Here is a 19,799-nt window from a genome sequence, read left to right on the forward strand (position 1 = left end):
TCCCATCAACAATGAAATTAGCTGGCATCTCCTACCAAACCTCCTCTCTCACACTCCTCCAATGTATCCCTCACCTGCCATCGTAACAGCTGTTCTAAAATGCAAATATAATCATGTAACTGCTGGGGTCACAGCTTTCAGCAGTTCCCTGCCACATACAGAAGAGAAGCCTGGCTCCCCGCTGAGCCCCATTCCCGCCTTCCTTCTGCCCCTGCCCCTCCATGTACCTCACTGGCCAGGATGACCGAATTTTCCCTCCAAACACCCTCAGTCCTCCCCACTTAGATATCCAACACACACCTCACACTCAACAGGCCCTAGGTTGAAATTATTATCTTCCCTATCTAAGTGTCAATTCCACACATCAAAGAGTTGTTTCACAAATAAAAAACATGCCAGTTTCATTCAAATGACTTGTGGGGAGAGTCAAGAAACACAAACCAACAGGAAAAATGTGGGGACAGTGTGGGAGGGGATAGTTTATGGAAACATAGATGGCTCACGTTCCACCCAAAGGGAAGAGCTGCTACTTGGATCCAGGCAATTGTTACCCTGCAGGAAACAGGTCCCCTACGGCAAGGGGACATGAGGATGCTCCCACCTCCAAACTGTCAAGTCAAGATGGAAGTCCAGACTTTCATGTTAAATCTTTTCTAGTTAACATTCTGGCAGCTGATGGAAGCCTATGTAGAAAACTGATTAGTTGGTGACTCACCACATAAGCATAGTATTTGACATTATCTTCTACTTTCTTTGTTGTCCTGTAATTGTTTCCTGGGTATATTTTTTCTCCCTAAGAAAATGATAGCAGCTTGGAAAAAAACCTCTGGCAACTGATGAAACTTTTTCAACCGAAATGACAAGCTACGTGACCTCCACTGTGGGCCACCATCACCGATGGTGACCACTCTACCAGGAAGCTCCTCTGCTAGGGAGACTTAACACCTGACATGTGTTTCTCACGACCCCGCACTACTCCCTGGTGAAGCCCCTCTGATGCCCACTTCCTGTCTGATGGCCCAGGGTCCCCAGGTCAGGCTCCACCACACACCTCTAGCACTTCTGAGCTCAACCCTCCTACATCCCTCTCTGGCTCCCTGTAGGGGAGCAGCAGGCCCATCTCCTCTGAAGACCTAACAGGAAGTGGAGCTTCAGCACCAAGGAGGCTCTTAGTAGTATTTTGTCGGAATAATCGCTGAATTTCTCAGAAGGGATCACCGAAACTCGAAGATTAAGTGACACCTAATACATGATGAAACTGAGAGTTAAATCCAGGCTTAAATCCCAAGACTTAAATTGACAATACAGCTTCTAACTAGTCCAGACATAATTCTCAGACCAGCTCTCCTCTATTTAACCCAAAGTACCAACTAAAGAAATCCAAGTTAATGCTATTTTTCTATAAATGACAAAATTATTTAAACGTTCCATCTTCAAAAAAAGTAACATTTTAATTTTTGTCTAAGGACTTATTATTAAAAAGGTACAGCACAAATTTTGTTTTCTTAGATACACACTGTTCCTCAGAGTATCACATTATAACGGTCTTAGTTAAAAAGACAAGGATATAAAGTCACCTAAGTTAATGTGAATAATCAGGGCTACAAAAGAGAAGAGGTAATAGAACATTCTCAGTTAAACAAGAATGATATCTCAAAAATCCTTTCTAACCTGTATAGCATTTCTCAAAAAATATAAACACTATGTACAATTCCCACTTATTAAATTTTATGCTTTTAAAGATACTTTGAAATTGACCAAAAAAAGTTTAATGCCAGGAAAATGCTATTTTGTAAGAGTGAGAGCTATAAATAAATAAAGGAGAAAAAAAAATTTGTGTGATTACTGGATCCCTAAGTAGGCCAAAGCAGAAAAATCAAAGGCTGATAATTGCACTTCCACATTATTCCACAAGATGTCAGCATGTAACTGAGGAACTTCTATGGTGGTGATGGTGGTGGAGGGGTGTCTTCACCATAAATAGAACAATAGAAACCCTTGCATTTCATGACCTGAAGTTAGAGCTTTGGTAACTCACTTCTTCTGAATGTGTTTTCATGTATATTTCATTATTGTACACTCAGTTCTTACTATACTCTTAGAGAAGTTTATGAATACTAAGAGTTAAATATCCCTTTTTCTTTTTTGAAATATTTTAATTTTCTGCATTCCAACATAACTCTCTCCAAATTCTTAAGTTCCAGTTAAGACACTTTAAGGACTTACTGAAGTCTAGGAAAGATCTCAGGCACTACACCAATATTGACCTATTTGTTTATCTGGGTTAGTTTTTTTCCCCATTTTACAGATGAGAAAATTGAAGGAAAAATTGGTCAATGGTTCACACAAGGGACTGTTTAATTACTAAACATTACACATTTAGTGGGCAACTGGAATCTCCACAGAGTCCTCTGTGTGTTTATGTGTGGGTGGGTGTGTGCTGAGACCATCCTGTCTTGTTATCTTCCTTTGTTCCTTAACAACAGCTCACATGCTGAGTCACCAAGACCTGTGCAACTATCCGTATTATTCATTAGTACTAATAGGAGCATAGCTACCATTATTGACGCCTTTAACTTATATATAGTACCAGAGCCTACTAAGTGTATAGAAATTCATCCTACAAAAACATTCAAAACTTTGTTGTATATAAGATATTAAAAACAGTACTGCAATCTGTATAACTACGTATATCTTCAAGTTTTTCTTACATCATTTGCACTCTTATCTTGCTTTTCATATTTTTCCCGGTCATAAGCCATTTTCTTCAGCAATTTCTTCATGGCTTTTTTATCTTTTCTATGATTTTCAGTGTTTTGTTTCCTCACTTGGTTGACAATAAACTTGGGAATCTATGGAGAAATGAAATTAAGTTTGGGGAGGAAAAAGAAGTAGTACCATTTTAAACTATAGAAATAATTATCTTTATTTCTTATATTTGGAGAGAAGTAAAGACTCTGTCTGTTTGATAAGACTATGCCATTCATTAAATCTGTGGGAAAAAAATTCATCATATTACCTACCATGTGTACAGAGCATCCAGGTGATGAAAATTACCACCCACTGTGTAAGGTTCAAAAAGAAGCTTAGGGACTTCCCTGGTGCAGTGGTTAAGAATCCACCTGCCAATGCAGGGAACACAGCTTCGAGCCCTGGTCCAGGAAGATCTCACATGCCACAGAGCAGCTAAGCCCGTGCACCACAGCTACTGAGCCTGCACCCTAGAGCCCACGATCCACAACTAGGGAGACTGCGTGCTGCAGCTACTAAAGCCCGTGCACCTAGAGCCCGTGCTCTGCAACAAGAGAAGCCTGCGCACCACAATGAAGAGTAGCCCCTGCTCGCCGCAACTAGAGAAAGCCCGCACACAGCAACGAAGACCCAACGCAGCCCAAATATTAATTAATTGATTAATTTTAAAAAAGAGGTTTGGTGAAGTTCAGGGACATAGTGACCATCTTCTACGCCAGGACTGGAGACTGCCTGAGGTGACGGGCATTAGGCACCACGAACTCAGCAGTTGGTCCCTTTAGCAGCCACCTATCTACAACCTAGCCTCCAACTAACCTATACCCTTCTAATAACCAGCTAGCCTCTCCTGTCAAAAGAGAAAGAAAAACTCACCAATAAACAAGAGCTGACAGGTACCTAGCAATAATCCAGGAAAAAATAATCCTCAGAAATTCCATTAGCAAAAATAAAATATTTTAGAAGTTACCAAATTGAAACACTTAATCATGTAGGCATTTTAAAAACTGAGATTTTTAAAAGTAGACATCAATTTTTTTAACCGCATTTGAAATCACCTATATTGTTTACCTTTTTATAGAGACTATAACAATAAAAAGACTTCAGAATCTAGATATTATCACTCATTAACAGAACTTGAAAATATATACTTACTGTCCACAGAAGTTTTTGATACTTAATCAATAAGTGCATGATATTAGCTATCCCAGCTGCCATTACAAATTCTCGCTGTTCACTGGACTTCAAACCCAATGTATGATACATGAAGAGATTCGGGGCCATGACCATTGCTACATTCATGACCGTCATCTTATTTTTCTCTTTATTGTCCACGACTCTTTGGAGAAATTCAAGCAGGGCCTGAAACAGAAATAACGCTTTGAGACCTGTGTTAGACATGAAGATAAGAGATTAAGGCACTGCAGGGATTTTTGTTTATTAAAAAAAATAATAAGTTGTGCATAACCACAGTCAGCCAGCCACATCCAGTGGGCCTTGTCCTCAAAGCTGCTCCATTGCTTAACACACCCAGAGCTGGTGCTGTGTTTCCGCTGTGGACTATGGCCCTGGGGAATGAGGCAAGAGGACACACATCTGAGCTGGGCAGTGGGGAGAGGGATGGAGAAGCGTCAGACCGCCTGCCTATCAAAGCCATGGAGCACTGAAAAATAGTTCAAAATATCAAACAAGTATTCACTTGCTGCAGGAAGTGCTGTACTTTTATCTCTAAATATTAAAAAAAAAAATCCATTAAAAAGGCTCGTTCAACCTCAGTTGCGTTTGTTTTAAGGGACTCAATAGCTGGCTGACTTGAAATCCAAAAAGAATGGAGACTGGGATGGGGAGAAGGGGAAATAGAGACAAAGAGAAGAGAATTTTTTTCAAAAAAATGAATGAACGAAAGGAAGCTTTTCACCAGAACAGGCTAGTTTATGCTCAGTTTGATGCCCCCCACTTCCCACCTCCATGGACAACACTTATGTGTCCTCTGAGCGCCCCTCCACAAAAGCCACGGCAGCTTAGATCACCCTCCTTCTGCTAGGGCATAAAGCTTTAAGTTCTTCTTTTGCCTTCTTTCTTGAATCAATTTTGGTCCAAAACATTAACAACAATAACTGCACAGATATTCAATGATCTCTACAGGCGAGGCATTGTTTTAAGAACTTCATAGAGATCACCTCACTTAATCCTGATTGGAAATAGATGCTGTAATGATCCCCATCATACAGATGAGAAAACAGCGTCTAAGAGAATGGATGTAACTTACCAGAGGTCACAGAGCAAGCACGTGGTGGAGAAGGAATTTAATTGCCTGTCTATCTGGCTTTGTTTCTGAACTCTTAACTATTAAAAGAAGCATGTTATCATACTTAGCCTAAAATTCCTACCTGAAAAAGTTCAAATAAACTATGCCAAAATGGAAAAACAAAAACAAAAAAACTGTGTTCATCTCTCACAGGATTTCAGGGGAAAAAATATTCCTATAAGCTCTAACAACTTGATCTTGAGGCCAGTTTAGCTACTATATAGACCCTCAAAGTTTGAAACAAACTAAAGGCATAGCCTATTTAACAATGAGATTTATGTATCTAATTTCTGGTCCAGTGCTCACAAAGTCAAACTGTAATCCAAGCATAAGGTTATATAGAAACAACACCTTCTCAAATGAGGACAAAGGATGAATTGGTAAGGTTTGGAAAAAAGATTTAATTTTGTTCCAGAGACCAGAATAATTATTCAGGGACCAGTGTATCTCTTTCTTTACAAGCATAAATTGCAGAGACTAGGTAATAAACCACTTAAATGTGGGGTACATAATACAATAAAGTTATTCAAAATATTACTATCAGGATATTAGAATATGTGTGTGTATATGTAGAAACTAATAAAATGTTAACCTAGCCTTTGCTGAAAGAACTTCATCTTTGGATATATTGTCTCTTCATCTGATCTATAAGCACTGTCCTTGCTTAAAAGTATCCACCACCAGGACTTCCCTGGTGGTCCATTGGTTAAGACTCTGTGCTTCCAATGCAGGGGGCACGGGTTTGATCCCTGGTCAGGGAACTAAGATCCCATGTGCCACAACGTGTGGCCAAAAAAAAAAAAAAAATGTATCTATCACCAGTCTGGTGTTATGTAAGTATCACTGGACCCACGCTCTGAAAACTCAGTTTGAGTCTTAGCACAGTTGCTTATTACTTATTAGCTATGTGTGATCTTGGGATAAACCTTTTGGCATCCCTGTTCTTTAAAGTCTTCTCATTCATAAAACGTGTACTTTTTAAAATTTTAAAGTAGTTTTAATTTAATGGGAATTTTAATGGGAATACTAATCTCCTAGCCTGCCAGGATTAAGCAAGAAAATGTATACAATGAACTTCCTAAAACTACAAGAGGGATAAACAGATGCCAATAATTATATTAACATGAATTCCCCACTGATATCTTAACATTAGTCTTTGTTATTCCTCCAAGTCAAGGGTAGGTATGATCATTGGTCCAAATGCACGATAACCCAAGGTTAAAAAAAAATCTTGGTCAAGCGACTTGCCTAAAAGACACCTGTTGCTCTAGACTTAAACCAGGACATGGGATTTAACATGGTCCCTCCAAACCCTTAGATATGCTGTAGAAATAGTCTACACAAGTCATGAACATGATCCCATCCCTCCAAATGGCAACGGAAAAAGTGGCAATAGGACTGGGAAAATTGAGGAAGTTCACATTAAGCTTCCTGAAATTACCTTGTGATGAAGTTTCCCTTCTCTTTTAGAGAACTAAATTTAGATGGTTTATTCTCTTATATATGGTATACTTGTTTTGGTGCTTCTGTTATTAGAAATTTTGTTTGAAACCTTCATCAGAGCTGGCTAATTAAGCTACTAAAGCTTAAGTAAATTAGTAAAATTACTTGTTTGGCATTTTCCAATTTTTTACCCCAAGAAAGTATTTTCCACCTTATTTATACAATTGTGCTCCCAGTAACCTTATATGCTAAAATTAAAACTACTTTAAAATTTTAAAAAGTACACTTTTAAACAGACTTTGTCTTAAAAGAATGTGCCTGGGACTTTAAAGGCAAAATCCAAGAACGAGTTCTAGACCAACCTCGCCCAATAGTAACCATATCGAAATAAGCGTTTCCTCCCACAATTATTTGAACTCATCTGAACGCAGGCATATTTTAAGTAAATCATGTCTTTCAATTTCTACCTTATATTGATCATTCACAGGGCCATCACACAGACAGGCACCTTTATGTGAAAAAGAAAAAGATGGATTAAATCCCTCTTTCTAGGTAGTTGATGCCCTGTGTCAAGGGCACAGCTGGCAAGCAGAGAACAGACTGAAAATCGGTGCCCGCTTCATCCTGGGCCAGATGTCCTTATTTCAGCCACAGTCTACACACCCATACCCAGCAGCCCTGGTCACACAGTGTTTGGATGCAACCCTTTCTGGAGTTGGCCTCTGTCTCCAAAACCAAACCAAACCAAACATAAGCTGCCTTCTCAGTTATTCATTCAGTCAATCAGTGAAGCGAAAGATTATTTTCTGACGTAGTAAAGGGACTAACTCACTCTTTGGAAGCTCTCCTGCAGCAATGCAGTGTTTTTATTCCAGCAATCCTCATCAACTGCTCCAGCCAGAAAAGTTGAGCATTAACATTCATTCCACGGCATGGAACTCGCTCACCTAGCTTCAGTTCAGGGAGTCTTAATGAGGTACCGGAAGACATTTCCAAGATTTACCAACTGCTGGTTTTGTCTTCTTGACAGGAAATTTTTTGACATGATTTTTTTCGTTTTAAATAGAAAGAACCATCGGGGGTAAATGGGCAAGGGTTTCACCCTTACCTGTATCAAAAAAATTTTTTTTAAGGCAACAACAAAACATAAGGGAGATGCTCTTTCTAAATTATATTTTAAAATTTTCTCTTTCTCTTTTATAAAAGTTTATAATTAAACCTTTTCTAACTACTCTATAAATGGTTGCATTAAGGAAAATTAATCAATGTGGAACAATCCACTGATTATTATGAAAGCCTCTGACAATACATAGTAAATGGTATTTGATCATATGAATATCAGACCAAATCACTTTGAAATGATGATATAAATCAGAAACTCAAGGTAATCCATTAGAGAAATAACTAGAATTTATTTGAGTTGGTCTATCTTTTGGCTAACCAAACATTTCAAAATCATCATTATAACACTTCAAACTCTACTGCTTGGAACTACAAACAAATGTAACCTTTTTAGGCAACAGTGGGCTACATTTGATGAGCCTTAGGATTTTGTTTTTAAACATTCAATTTTCACCTTACTAGTATATGCTCACCAGATAAAATTTGGAAAATGCAGGAAAATAGAAAGAAGAAAAAAACAAAAGGCACCCATGTTTTTATTAACAAATGAACCTCAATCACCTGTTTTGGTAGAAGAAATGTTATAATTGAAAAAAATCAAAAAAACGCCTAATGATACTATTAACACGACTAACCTGGTTAATAAATTAATAAAGAGTTAAAGACTTTCACCATCTGCCCTTAAAAATAGGTCGTTTCCTTATAGACAACTACTAACATCTCCACGATAACATTATTTTGTTTTGCCACAAATAATGAAAAATTACTCTGTTTAGTTGTGAGGGATATTTAACATAAATGAATCCAGCTGACCTTGAGTGTGTCTCTGTTTGCATCGGGCAGGAGGATGACAAGAAGGTTCAAAGCCTGTAGTTGTTGCTTCTTGGTTGGAAGATCTGCAGACAGATTAAATACATCTGAATGCTTGTCTTTACCAAACATTTCTCTTTACTTTCTTTTTCCATTTTGTAAGAAAAAAGTTTTTTGGCATAAACATCACTGTGAAATGTGAGACACAATGCCTGAGCGGCAAGCCTTGTCGGGAGCGTGTCTGGGGGAGATCAGGAGAAGCAGCTGTTGCTACAGAGCTTTCTCTCTCTCAGAATGCTCACTTCCAACTATGAGTGTATGACGGGCAGCCTTATGTTTGCAGACACACAACAGTGCTTTGGAAATAATTTTAACTTCTGCGTGATAATTATTCCCCAGTGTAAAGACATAGGAGATCAGATCTTCTATGATATGGTGTCAGGGTGGACCCGCAACAGTGAAGTTTGTTTGGTATAATGGTGAGTTAACAAATTACGTGGTGTACATGGTAAGAATCCATCAATTCCAGCAGGAATATGTAAAACAGAGCCTAGAACACAATAGGTGTTCAATAAATGTTTGTGGAATGAACTAGAAGACCAACCAGCAATAGAAGAGTTGAAGAGGTACATTATTTTCATTGATACTTCTTATTTTCAGTAGCCCTTACCCCATTAGGTAATACTCATGGATATCTGCAATCATTCTGGCATTTGTTTTTCAGGTATAAATTTGGTCCTTTGATCCACATCCAAGGAATATACATGCAAAATAGCACAACTTAACCATTAAAAAAAATATTTTAAACAGATGCTTTCAGTCATGTTTCCCTAAAAATTCTGAATAAATGCTATGATATGAGATAACCCATGGGAAACATCTCAATACGACATGCTTTAAGAATAGCCTGGAACATAATGGAATAACATTCAGCCATTTAAAAAAAATGAAATCTTGCCATCTGCAACAACATGGATGAAACTTGAGTGGATTATGCTAAGTGAAATAAGATGGAGAAAGACAAATACCCTATGATCTCACTTATATGTGGGATCTAAAACAAAAACAAAGACAAAAACAAAACAGCTCATAGATACAGAGAACAGATTGGTGGAACAACCTGAACCACCATAGGTAGTGGGGATCGGGGGGAAATGGGTGAAGGGAGTCAAAAGGTACAAACTTCCGGGTTTCCCTGGTGGCGCAGTGGTTGAGAGTCCGCCTGCCGATGCAGGGGACACGGGTTCGTGCCCCGGTCCGGGAAGATCCCACATGCCGCGGAGCGGCTGGGTCCGTGAGCCATGGCCGCTGAGCCTGCGCGTCCGGAGCCTGTGCTCCGCAACGGGAGAGGCCACAGCAGTGAGAGGCCCGCATACCGCAAAAAAAAAAAAAAAAAAGGTACAAACTTCCAGTTATAAAATAAATAAGTCCTGGGGAAATAATGTACAGCATGGCAACTATAGTTAATAACACTATATTGCATATTTGAAAGTTACTAAGAGTAGATCTTAAAAGTTCTCATCACAAGCAAAAATTTTTCTGTAATTATGTATGGTGACAGATGTTAAGTAGACATATTATGATGATCATTTTGCAATATATACAAATAGCGAATCATTACATTGTACATATGAAACTAATATAATATTGTATGTCAATTATATCTCAATTAAAAATAAAAGAATAGCCTGGAACAGTTCTGGTTTACACTTTAGTTCAGCCTAATCATTAATAGTGCCTCCCTTTTACTCTCAAAAGTGTTCCAATTTGGAACTTAAAGTATGGTTTGGTCACTAGAATGTGGTGACAGCATTTTTCCTTTTTTGATGGTCTGACTAAAAGGTATAATTATGCCAGTATAAGAACCGCATCAGCTCTCTCTGTTCACTGGAAAGGAATTGAGAACTACTCGAGACATTAATTTGGAGCTTGCCTAAGACCACAGAATGTAAAGACATGAGAAATTTGTTGCCCCCTGACCAATGAGGCAGCCAAATGATTTGTTCCATGTTTCTGCATGACAATTTCAGAAGTTAATTTTTCAGGAAATAATCACAGACTCTGCCATATCTCCTTGTGCTTTTATGATAACTGTTAATCCACAGCTTCTCCAGTAAGTGTTGCTTTTAACACTTGGAAAGAAAAATGTATCACAGAGCTTACGTGATTCATTCTATTAAAAAAGAAGTGTGAAGTTTCCAGGTTTTAACATGAAAATATGTATATTGTATTGCTTAAAGGGCATGCAATTAATCCGTACCCAAAGAGAACATTCTATTATCTATTTACTCAGAGATGTATATTTATAAAAGAAAAGGAAAACATCATGTGGCATTTGAGTACTCGCTGACATCAGTGAGTAAATACGTCTATCCAAATTTATCTTTGCGATGCAAAGTATCATTAAAGCAATTAATATGGATGGCACCAGCACAAGGACTGCTTCAAAGAGGGATGGCACTTACTCTGGACAGCCTGAAAGGCTTTGAGATATTCTACACTGAGCAGTGGCTGGGGCAGCTCCCGGATGAAGAGCTTCAGCAGGCTGGCGGCATCATGCTGCTTAACACTTTCCCAATTAAAAGTCCCTTCATAAAACTTTGCTTCCAGTTCTTGGCAAAGATTCTGAAAGGCAGAAGAGAGAGAGGAAAAAAAAAACTACCAGTAAGTGCATGTGTTTTTTTTTCCTTCTGAGACTGATATACTTCCCACTTTATAAGAGATTCTACTCTTTTGAAAAGACATTTGAAAATACTAAAGGCCAACACTTCTCTATTACTCAGAAAAATACTCCTCCTCCCACCCCAAGTGTACTTCACCAATGAAAATGATACCTAAGGCCCAAAATTCTGAAACTTTACACATGTTCCTGGACAAGCACCAAACCTTAAGCAGTAAAGGCTGAATTAAAATATTAGTTAAAACAGCCTTTACATTTGAGGGCTTTACTTAGATACTATAATTTTTCACCAACTTTTTTTTTTTTTTTTTTTTGCGGTACGCGGGCCTCTCACTGTTGTGGACTCTCCCGTTGCGGAGCACAGGCTCTGGACGCGCAGGCTCAGCGGCCATGGCTCACGGGCCCAGCCGCTCCGCGGCATGTGGGATCTTCCCGGACCGGGGCACGAACCCGTGTCCCCTGCATTGGCAGGCGGACTCTCAACCACTGCGCCACCAGGGAAGCCCTTCACCAACTTTTAAAACATCATTAAGAAAACAAGTCTATGTTTTAAATTAGTTAGAAGTACGTTACGTAACAAAATACATAATCAAGCTCTGGACCTAAAGCAGAAGGCCACCTCTGATTAGTCACCTCTGGGAAATGGAAAACCAAATTCTATAGCAAATGAGGCACGAAAGTACATCAGTATACCTGTCTGAAATGCACAGGCCGTCAGTGACCCAGCCATGCTGCTGCCAGCTGCCAAAAGCAGCTGGAGTCCTTGCAGAATTAGAAATACCTGTAGTTCATTTACCTCAAGGATGCTACAAAATTTGCCAAATTATTAATAATAAATCAATTTCGTTTCATAATTACTATCTTCTATATGCTTTTTCACTGTGGCATAAATCCTATTACGTTAGAAGTCCTTCCAAGTTTCTGTCACTTCCTTCTAATATTTGAAACTGTTCTCCCAAGGAACACTCTTTGCTTTTCCTGTAAGGTAAATTTATTACGCTTTCCCCTCCCAACATAATTCCATCCTCTACCCCAATTACTTTTGTAATTGGTGAAATACAAAAGGTGGGTGGCGCAGTGGTTGAGAGTCCGCCTGCCGATGCAGGGGACACGGGTTCGTGCCCCCGTCTGGGAAGATCCCACATGCCACAGAGCGGCTGGGCCCGTGAGCCATGGCCGCTGAGCCTGCGCGTCCGGAGCCTGTGCTCCGCAACGGGAGAGGCCACAGCAGTGAGAGGCCCGCGTACCGCAAAAAAAAAAAAAGTGAACCCAGTAATTGGGGGTAGGGGAAAGAAAGGTAGAAGGAGAAAGGGATGCAAGAAGGTGCAGGGGGAGGGAGGGAAGGAAGAAAGGAAAGGAGAGAAGGCCTGAGGAAGAGGGAGCAGGGGAAATGGGGAGAGAGAAGGAAGGAGAGGGAAAAGAGGAAAGAGAAGGGAAGGGGAAGGAGAGGAGGACAGAGGGGGAGGGGAGAGGGGGAGGGAGGCAGGAGAGTCCAAGAAATGTGGTGGGGAGGGGAGAGGAAAGACAACCCAAAATTTTGCACATTATCTTTAAATTATTTATAACAGACCAGCTGCTGCATCATTCAGTCTGTGACAAGAGGCTGTGTTGAAGAGTTGAGCCAGACGAATCCACTTAATTGAACTTCTAAGAAAGTACATATAGTTGAACTCATCCCTCTGCCAGCTAACTGGTCAAAATGTAAAATCCGCATTATATCCACTCTTGTATGGCAAAGTAAACGTGCTTATGACTCTTGTGAGTTGGCCGTAGCATTCTGCTCATGTGGGCCGTGAACAGTGACCTGAGAGGCGGTATTCTTGCTGAGATGGGTAATATGAAGTCACGTTACTGGTTTCTGAGGGACTCTTGCTCTGTAAGAGAATGTACTTCTCAACAGAACTCGTCTCCCAATCACACACAATGTCCCTGATGGACTGGTGGTGAAACTGCCGCAGGTACCAGCAAATGAAGTGAGACAGTGGCCACGTATCAAACTTACAAGAGCACCAAAACAGTTTCAGGGACCTCTGTGCACCAGATAGCAGACCCAGGGGACACAAGCTGAATGACATTTGTGAGCAGGGTATATATCAGGTTACTCAAATCCTATTAAACTGAGATCACTATGTAGTAAGAGGCAAGTAGGCTGAAACCGTCCGCCTAAATTGAGGAAGCTTATTGAAATCAGCAAGTGATGCAAACTGTGGAACCTATGAACAGTAATCCAGTCCTGGACGCATCACAGTCACAGGCGAGGAGAGTGTACAACCACCCAGAGTCATTTCTTCCCGATCCAGCTCTAAAGATGTCATACACAATATATCTTCAGGAAACCAACAGAGAATATCTCTTCCCCCATCCTATTTTTTCTTGGATTTACAAATTCAGGACAACGAAATATGGGATGTGGGCAGCAACGAGTGTTATCTTTTTAGAGCTGGAGCTGAATTTGGAGGATAAGGATAAAGGAGGTTGTTAATGACTGCTAACCAAAAATTTTCCCTGGATACATTTTCCATATAGAGCTACAATTCCAAGTATGCGGCCCCTGTACACTGCAAAACCCTGTGGAGGCGTACGAAGTATGCATCATCTGTAGGGTAATTCTACTTGTACCATGCATTCATTGGATACTTCCCTAGCACAGGAGTTGGGGAGCAGAGAAAGGAGGAAGGTACACCATCCATGGCCAGTGGGAAGGAAATGTCATCTTGAGAGAAAAGAAAGCAGGGGAGGGAGATAGGGGACTCCAACTGGGAAGGCTGGGAATCCCCTTGCCTCTTTCACAAGCCGGACTCAGGCTACCCTTGGACCCAGTGAGCCAAAGAACTGTAGCAGTCAGGAGAGTGGTTTAGACAGTCTCATTTTGCCAGCTCACTAAGACTGATAATGTAGGGGAACTAATGTCGAGTCTCCTACTCTGCTCACCTGGTGGAGTGTATCATCCTGCCCTTAAAAAAAAAAAAACAACAACTCATTTTTTGCTGTTACTCATGCTGACTAAATCTGTCACCAGCCCACTCTTAATATTTTGACTCACCATGCTCTCTTTTCATCAGAAGGACAGAACTACCCTTGTCTTTTTTTTTTTTTTTTTTTTTTGCGGTACACGGGCCTCTCCCTGTTGTGGCCTCTCCCATTGTGGAGCACAGGCTCAGCGGCCACGGCTCACGGACCCAGCCGCTCCGCGGCATGTGGGATCCTCCCACACCTGGGCACGAACCCGTGTCCCCTGCATCGGCAGGCGGGCTCTCAACCACTGCGCCACCAGGGAAGCCCTACCCTTGTCTTTTGCTTGTTTACTTTCGTTCCTGTTTTACGTCTGCACAGTAGAGAGATTAAAATCATTTGTCTCTTTATTCATCACAGTAATATTACAGGTAATAGGGTGATTTTGAAAAAAAAAATCAAAAATCAGAAGAGCCTGTAGAAAAGCTAAATATAAACTGAATGTTAGGAGGTTTTTGGTCTATTTTGTCTTCTAAAATGGGAAGAAGGGGCAGGGAGGACAAGTTGGCTTTTAAAATAAAAAAATATAATTAAACAAGTTTTAGGTGACTAGAACCAAGAAATTACCTTGATTCGAACAGCAGCTCCAGGTATCCTTAAGAGGCCTTCTGTTTCCAAACCTCCCTCTTCAATGCGAGAAATCAGCTGTGTATAAACAGAAGAACGTTCCGAGTTTGGCATTCTTAACAGGTACAATCCCAAATTTAACACCGATTTCATATATAAATAAAGGAAAACTGCTTACAGTGACGTGTAAACTGGATTTCACAAAGTTTTGAATGCTACTGCACTACCACTACCCATCCTTTAAGCCAATGCATCCCAACACTTTAATCGTAATTTAGAAAAAGTTGGGTCCTTTGGAAGAAAAGTGTATAATTTCACACAACAGCTGTGCTATCCCAAACAGACACTGACCCACGTTCATTGTTTCAAAGCAACTAAAACCATGCATTTCTTCTGCTTTTTCAGAAACACACGTTCTGCCATCAAATAAATCTTATGAAATTGTAGTATTTGCATATTTACATCCCTTTTTTAGTCTGTTCAAAGAAAGAATTATTTATGACATGAAGGAAAAAAATGCTTGCAAATATTCCTTTTTAGGCTTTAAGCTTTTGGTGGTAAACTTAAATTAAAAAAGCAGTTCTTGTATAGGGCTTCTAAATCATAGCCAATGCCTGATGAATACATACAGATCTCTCTATCTCCAGAACCCCATTAAAATAACAAAGGTTGTTTGTTTGTTTGTTTTAAAATGAAGCAGAAACACACAAGAAGAGGCAAATGGAGAAACTACAATGACTTAACACTGCACGCCAGGAAGATAATAAAAGAAGTGGTCATTTTCTTGGCAGATTTCCAACTGGAGTGTGCATTCCCTGGGCAGTACACAAAAGCTTTTTAGGAGGCACTCTGCTATTTTAAAGAAATCAATTTCTTTGTCCTCAGTTTAAATATAGCATTTCCTAGCATCATATAGGTTTTCCTTCCTACCACCCATTCCCCTCCTTTCACAATTGCCTTCTTCAGAAAGACAAACCCACTCTTCACTCAGCCCCAAACTTACTATAATACTCTCTGCATATTCTAAGGCATAAAATCTTCCAGAGTGCCAAAATAATGTAAAATTTTAATTTTTTTTTTTTTTTCAGGGAAACCTCCTTTAATGATTTACCAAGGCTCTTAGAGCACATAGGCACTGGAAGACAGGGCAATTTTTCTCTAATGACCCCACCTCTTGTATCCCTGGATTATGGCCAAAGAATGCACTGATCTTGAGGGAGTCAGGTAAGAAAAAAGCAAAGAGTAGTCTCAAAATTCTCCCAAAGATTTATTATTAACTGAAAAAAGAAGCATCTTTGACCAAAGCAGTACACGATATTAAAATATTCAATTGGAATGATTTCTAAGACATTTTTCAAGTTACACTGGATAAAAACCCACAGCAAAAATCTTTACATGAATTATTTTAGATTAGATGAGCAATATTTAATAAAGTATTTAAAACCAAATTTATCAAAAAATACCAAGCAACATTTATTCAATGTACATGTAATTTTTGTTTTATTTCATCTTATAAAATGTTTAAAATGTTCTATTAACAAAAAATAAAATTGTATGCTAGCTAGTAGCTGGACCAAGTTAGTTTTTAGCAGTTTATAAATTTTGCTTTTATTAAATACACAGGAAAATTTGATGATTTCTAAATAACTGAATGAGAGTACTTTCTGCATTCTTATATTTGAATTCTTTTTATTATTCTCTAATGCTGAATACCAGCATTCAATAGATATAGATATATATATACATTGTCTGAAGGAATGCCAGGTGTTTTCTCATATTTCTCACTTTGAAAATAACATATTTTTTGCTACCACGTTATATTGTCATTGTTAAAATATAAATAATGCTTTACAGCTTTCCTTTTATTTTCAAGACTTAAAAATGGAGAATAACTATAATGATCTATATATTTTAATCATGCTGCTGTTAGTAATTTACCTTATAAGATACAGTATAAAATTTATCAGTAATGTTCATAGGCTTTCCCCAAATAGATAATACACACTTATATGAACTTATGAACTAATGAATTGAATATGAAGTCAGACTTTTTTGATACAAAGTATCTTTGATTTGGTTGATTAGTTTGATGGTAAAAATAGGATTTGCTAATTTGGCAGAATTTTGCCATAGATAAAAATTAACAATATTTCTATTTCCCCAACCCTTTCTGAGAATATGGTTTAAACAATGTGCCTCTAAGTAGGGAAAAAAAGAAACAGATACAATTTACAGATATTTGATAAGCTTTGTTAAAGCCCTTTTGAAGTATATTTCTCAATAACGGAGAAAATGTAATCCTCTAAAGAATGGCAATAAGAATTTTTGCCAATCAGTGGTTTCCAATTCTTTCCTTTCTACAAAATTAACAGAATACCTAAATGAGTTGTCAGCTGATAAATCAAAAAATATTTTTCATGATAAATTACTTATTTTTTTGCTTATAATTCAGAGGGAATGCAAACAGATGAGTGTTATCTAATAGACAACTCTGTATGTTCCCTTCTATTTTTTATATGAACCAAAAACCTTTAAGGCTCTTATCTAATGACTTCAAACTGGTGGGCAGTCTGAGTCTCCAGAATGTTGAAGCGACCAAAAATGTAAAATAACTAACTAACTGAATAAATAAATACGAAAACAATTTCAAGAGAAAGTGATAAGGGGCTGGATGCAATCCTGGGCCTGATCAGGAGGCAACATTGACTTCTGTTAAGACCAAAGCTTACTCTTTGCTGATGTGATAGTGAATCTGATATGTCAACTTGGCTGGGCTACAGTGCCCAGTTGTCAAATACCAGTCAAACACCAGTCTAGATGTTGCTGTGAAGGTATTTTTAGATGTGATTAACATTTAATCAGTAGACTTTGAGTAAAGCAAACTACTTTCCATAACGTGGGTGGGCCTCACCCAGTCAGCTGAAGGCTGTAAGAACACAGACTGAGGTTCCCCAAAGTAGAAGCAATTCTGCCTCAAGACTGTAACACAGAAACCCTACAGGAGTTTCCAGCCTGCAGGTTCTGGACTCGGCACTGAAACATTAACCCTTGCCCGTGTTTCCAGCCTGCTGGCCTGCTTTACATAATTCAGACTTGCCAGGTCCCACAACTACAGAACTCAATTCTTTAAGATGAATCTCTCTAGATAGATAGATAGATAGATAGACAGACAGATAGAGATAAAATCTCCTGTTGGTTCTGTTTCTCTGGAGGACCCAAATACACTTGGAAAGGATCCCGCTGAGATCCCTGCTTTGTCCATGTGTATAAGTAACTCGCACCTTTTACTGCCATTAAAAGAATTTGAATATATGGCCTACGTTTGTTAGCATCTCTCTGTTTTCACAGACACTGCTGACAACTATCCACACAGACACAGGTTCTGAAGGCAATGACTGGCAGAAGCTGGTGAGTAGAACAAGCTGTGTAGAACAAAGTCCATCAGGAGAAACAATGAGACACAGGTTTGGATGTAATGGTGAATATGAGGACTGAAGAAGTCAGAGCTTAGTAGGTAAGACAGTAAATGACTGTCTTGGAATAATGGAAGAATTAGTGCCAGGTAGATTGAGCTTGAGTATTGAATGAGTTTGTTGAGCCAAACAACTGTGAAAGTTCCCACTGCCATTCTTGCTACCCCAGAACTTTCAGGAACTGTGAGATGTCTGGGCTGTTGCAAAAATCCGCATCTTGGGTAGCCCATAACTGATTTGACCTACCTTCCTCATGGGCATTCTCTGTCTTTTATCAAATGTAATCTGTGTTTCTAAACAGTGATGGCTCAGAGGTTAGACTGAAGTTTCTATATTGTCATAGATAATTGTCTTATGAATAACTGAGTGTTGACTACACAAGTGAATTCATAGTTTAGCAATCATTTTCTAATTCTACTTTATGGTTTCTTTGTCTACTTTCGAAGTAGGCACTAGTAAATTAAATTGGACATCCTCATTGTAAATAGGAAAGCTTAGAAAATACATACAGGCGTGAAATATTCATGAGGAATTAATTCCCTAGAAATTTACCAGCAGTTCCCACTCCTATGTATTATAGAACTGAAATCTCAATTATACAAAGCCAGCTAATATAAGACAGAAAAATGATGCCAGGTAATCACAGTTATAAGAAATAACACTGAAACCATCACCATGAAATAAAAATTATAAGCCCTTGAAACAAATTTGTTTCCTGAATAGAAAAATCGAAGTATAAAATAAAAGAGCATATCAACTGGAAAACTATATTATAATAGTATGAATGCAAAAAGAACAAAAACAAAACACTATTAGCTCAAGTATGTTCTCTCTATGCTGACCCATTCAGGCCTACTTACTTTTTGGAATATCAAGGGTATTCGAGTTCCTGGTACTTTCTTCTGATCTTGTTCTAACAGCACTGTCAATGGAACACAAAAAAGGCCAGAATCTGCAACAGAAAAATAAAATTTCTTCACTTTCATCAACCTATAAAATATTAATGCAAAAATGTTAAGGCTTCAGATTCCTGATACTGTCACTCGATCCAACAACTATTTATTGAGCACCTAAGTGAATGACTGAGTGACACTGTCTACCAATTAGGTGCACACAACCTAACTGGAAAATTCTGGCCCTGCCTTATAAGGCAATCTAGCAAGTAAAGACAACTAAACAAATGATTACAAATCATCACCAAAATAATTAGAGAAGTATAAACTGTTACATATGAGAAATAGAGTGCTGTGGGAGTATGCAAAATATGAAAATAACTTACTAAATGTAATCAAATTAAAAGTTCTGGCTTAAAATAAATATTACTCATCTCTTCCATACTTAACTGACATTCTACATTCTATTGAATACAATACAGCAAAATATAAATATTTGCTTTTTGAGAAATCAGCCAACATTATGGGCTTGTTCTACAAATGTTTTCCTTTAGAAAATATAGTATATACTTGGTCTTTGTGAATTTAAATTTGTAGTTTTATATATTTGGGAATAACTCCAGAAGAAATGACAGGTAATAATTGATAATTTTTCTAAATTAAAATTATATACCTTCAGTCCGATGTGAGCATAGCTTCTCCTCAGAGCCTCCTACCCCACGCCCATCACTAAGTGAATAGTT

At 38.7% G+C, this 19,799-nt stretch overlaps 1 protein-coding gene across 2 annotated transcripts in view; it reads right to left on the minus strand.

Moving 5' to 3' along the window:
* Positions 1–19,799, minus strand: part of ARHGAP18 (Rho GTPase activating protein 18) — a 137,028-nt gene that overhangs the window by 20,858 nt on the left and 96,371 nt on the right. For both annotated transcript variants that reach the window (XM_022556412.2, XM_022556405.2), the window contains exons 7-12: positions 19,024–19,115; positions 14,691–14,768; positions 10,897–11,056; positions 8,435–8,517; positions 3,904–4,110; positions 2,712–2,852 (exon numbers count right to left, since the gene is read on the minus strand). In XM_022556412.2, the coding sequence (XP_022412120.1) occupies positions 2,712–2,852; positions 3,904–4,110; positions 8,435–8,517; positions 10,897–11,056; positions 14,691–14,768; positions 19,024–19,115 (761 nt within the window). The remainder of the gene's footprint in view (positions 1–2,711; positions 2,853–3,903; positions 4,111–8,434; positions 8,518–10,896; positions 11,057–14,690; positions 14,769–19,023; positions 19,116–19,799) is intronic.

The sequence above is a fragment of the Delphinapterus leucas genome, chromosome 12 (genome assembly GCF_059928025.1).
Source record: "Delphinapterus leucas isolate spDelLeu-1000000601 "Yukka" chromosome 12, BTC_Dleu_Yukka2, whole genome shotgun sequence".
Lineage (NCBI taxonomy): Eukaryota > Metazoa > Chordata > Mammalia > Artiodactyla > Monodontidae > Delphinapterus > Delphinapterus leucas.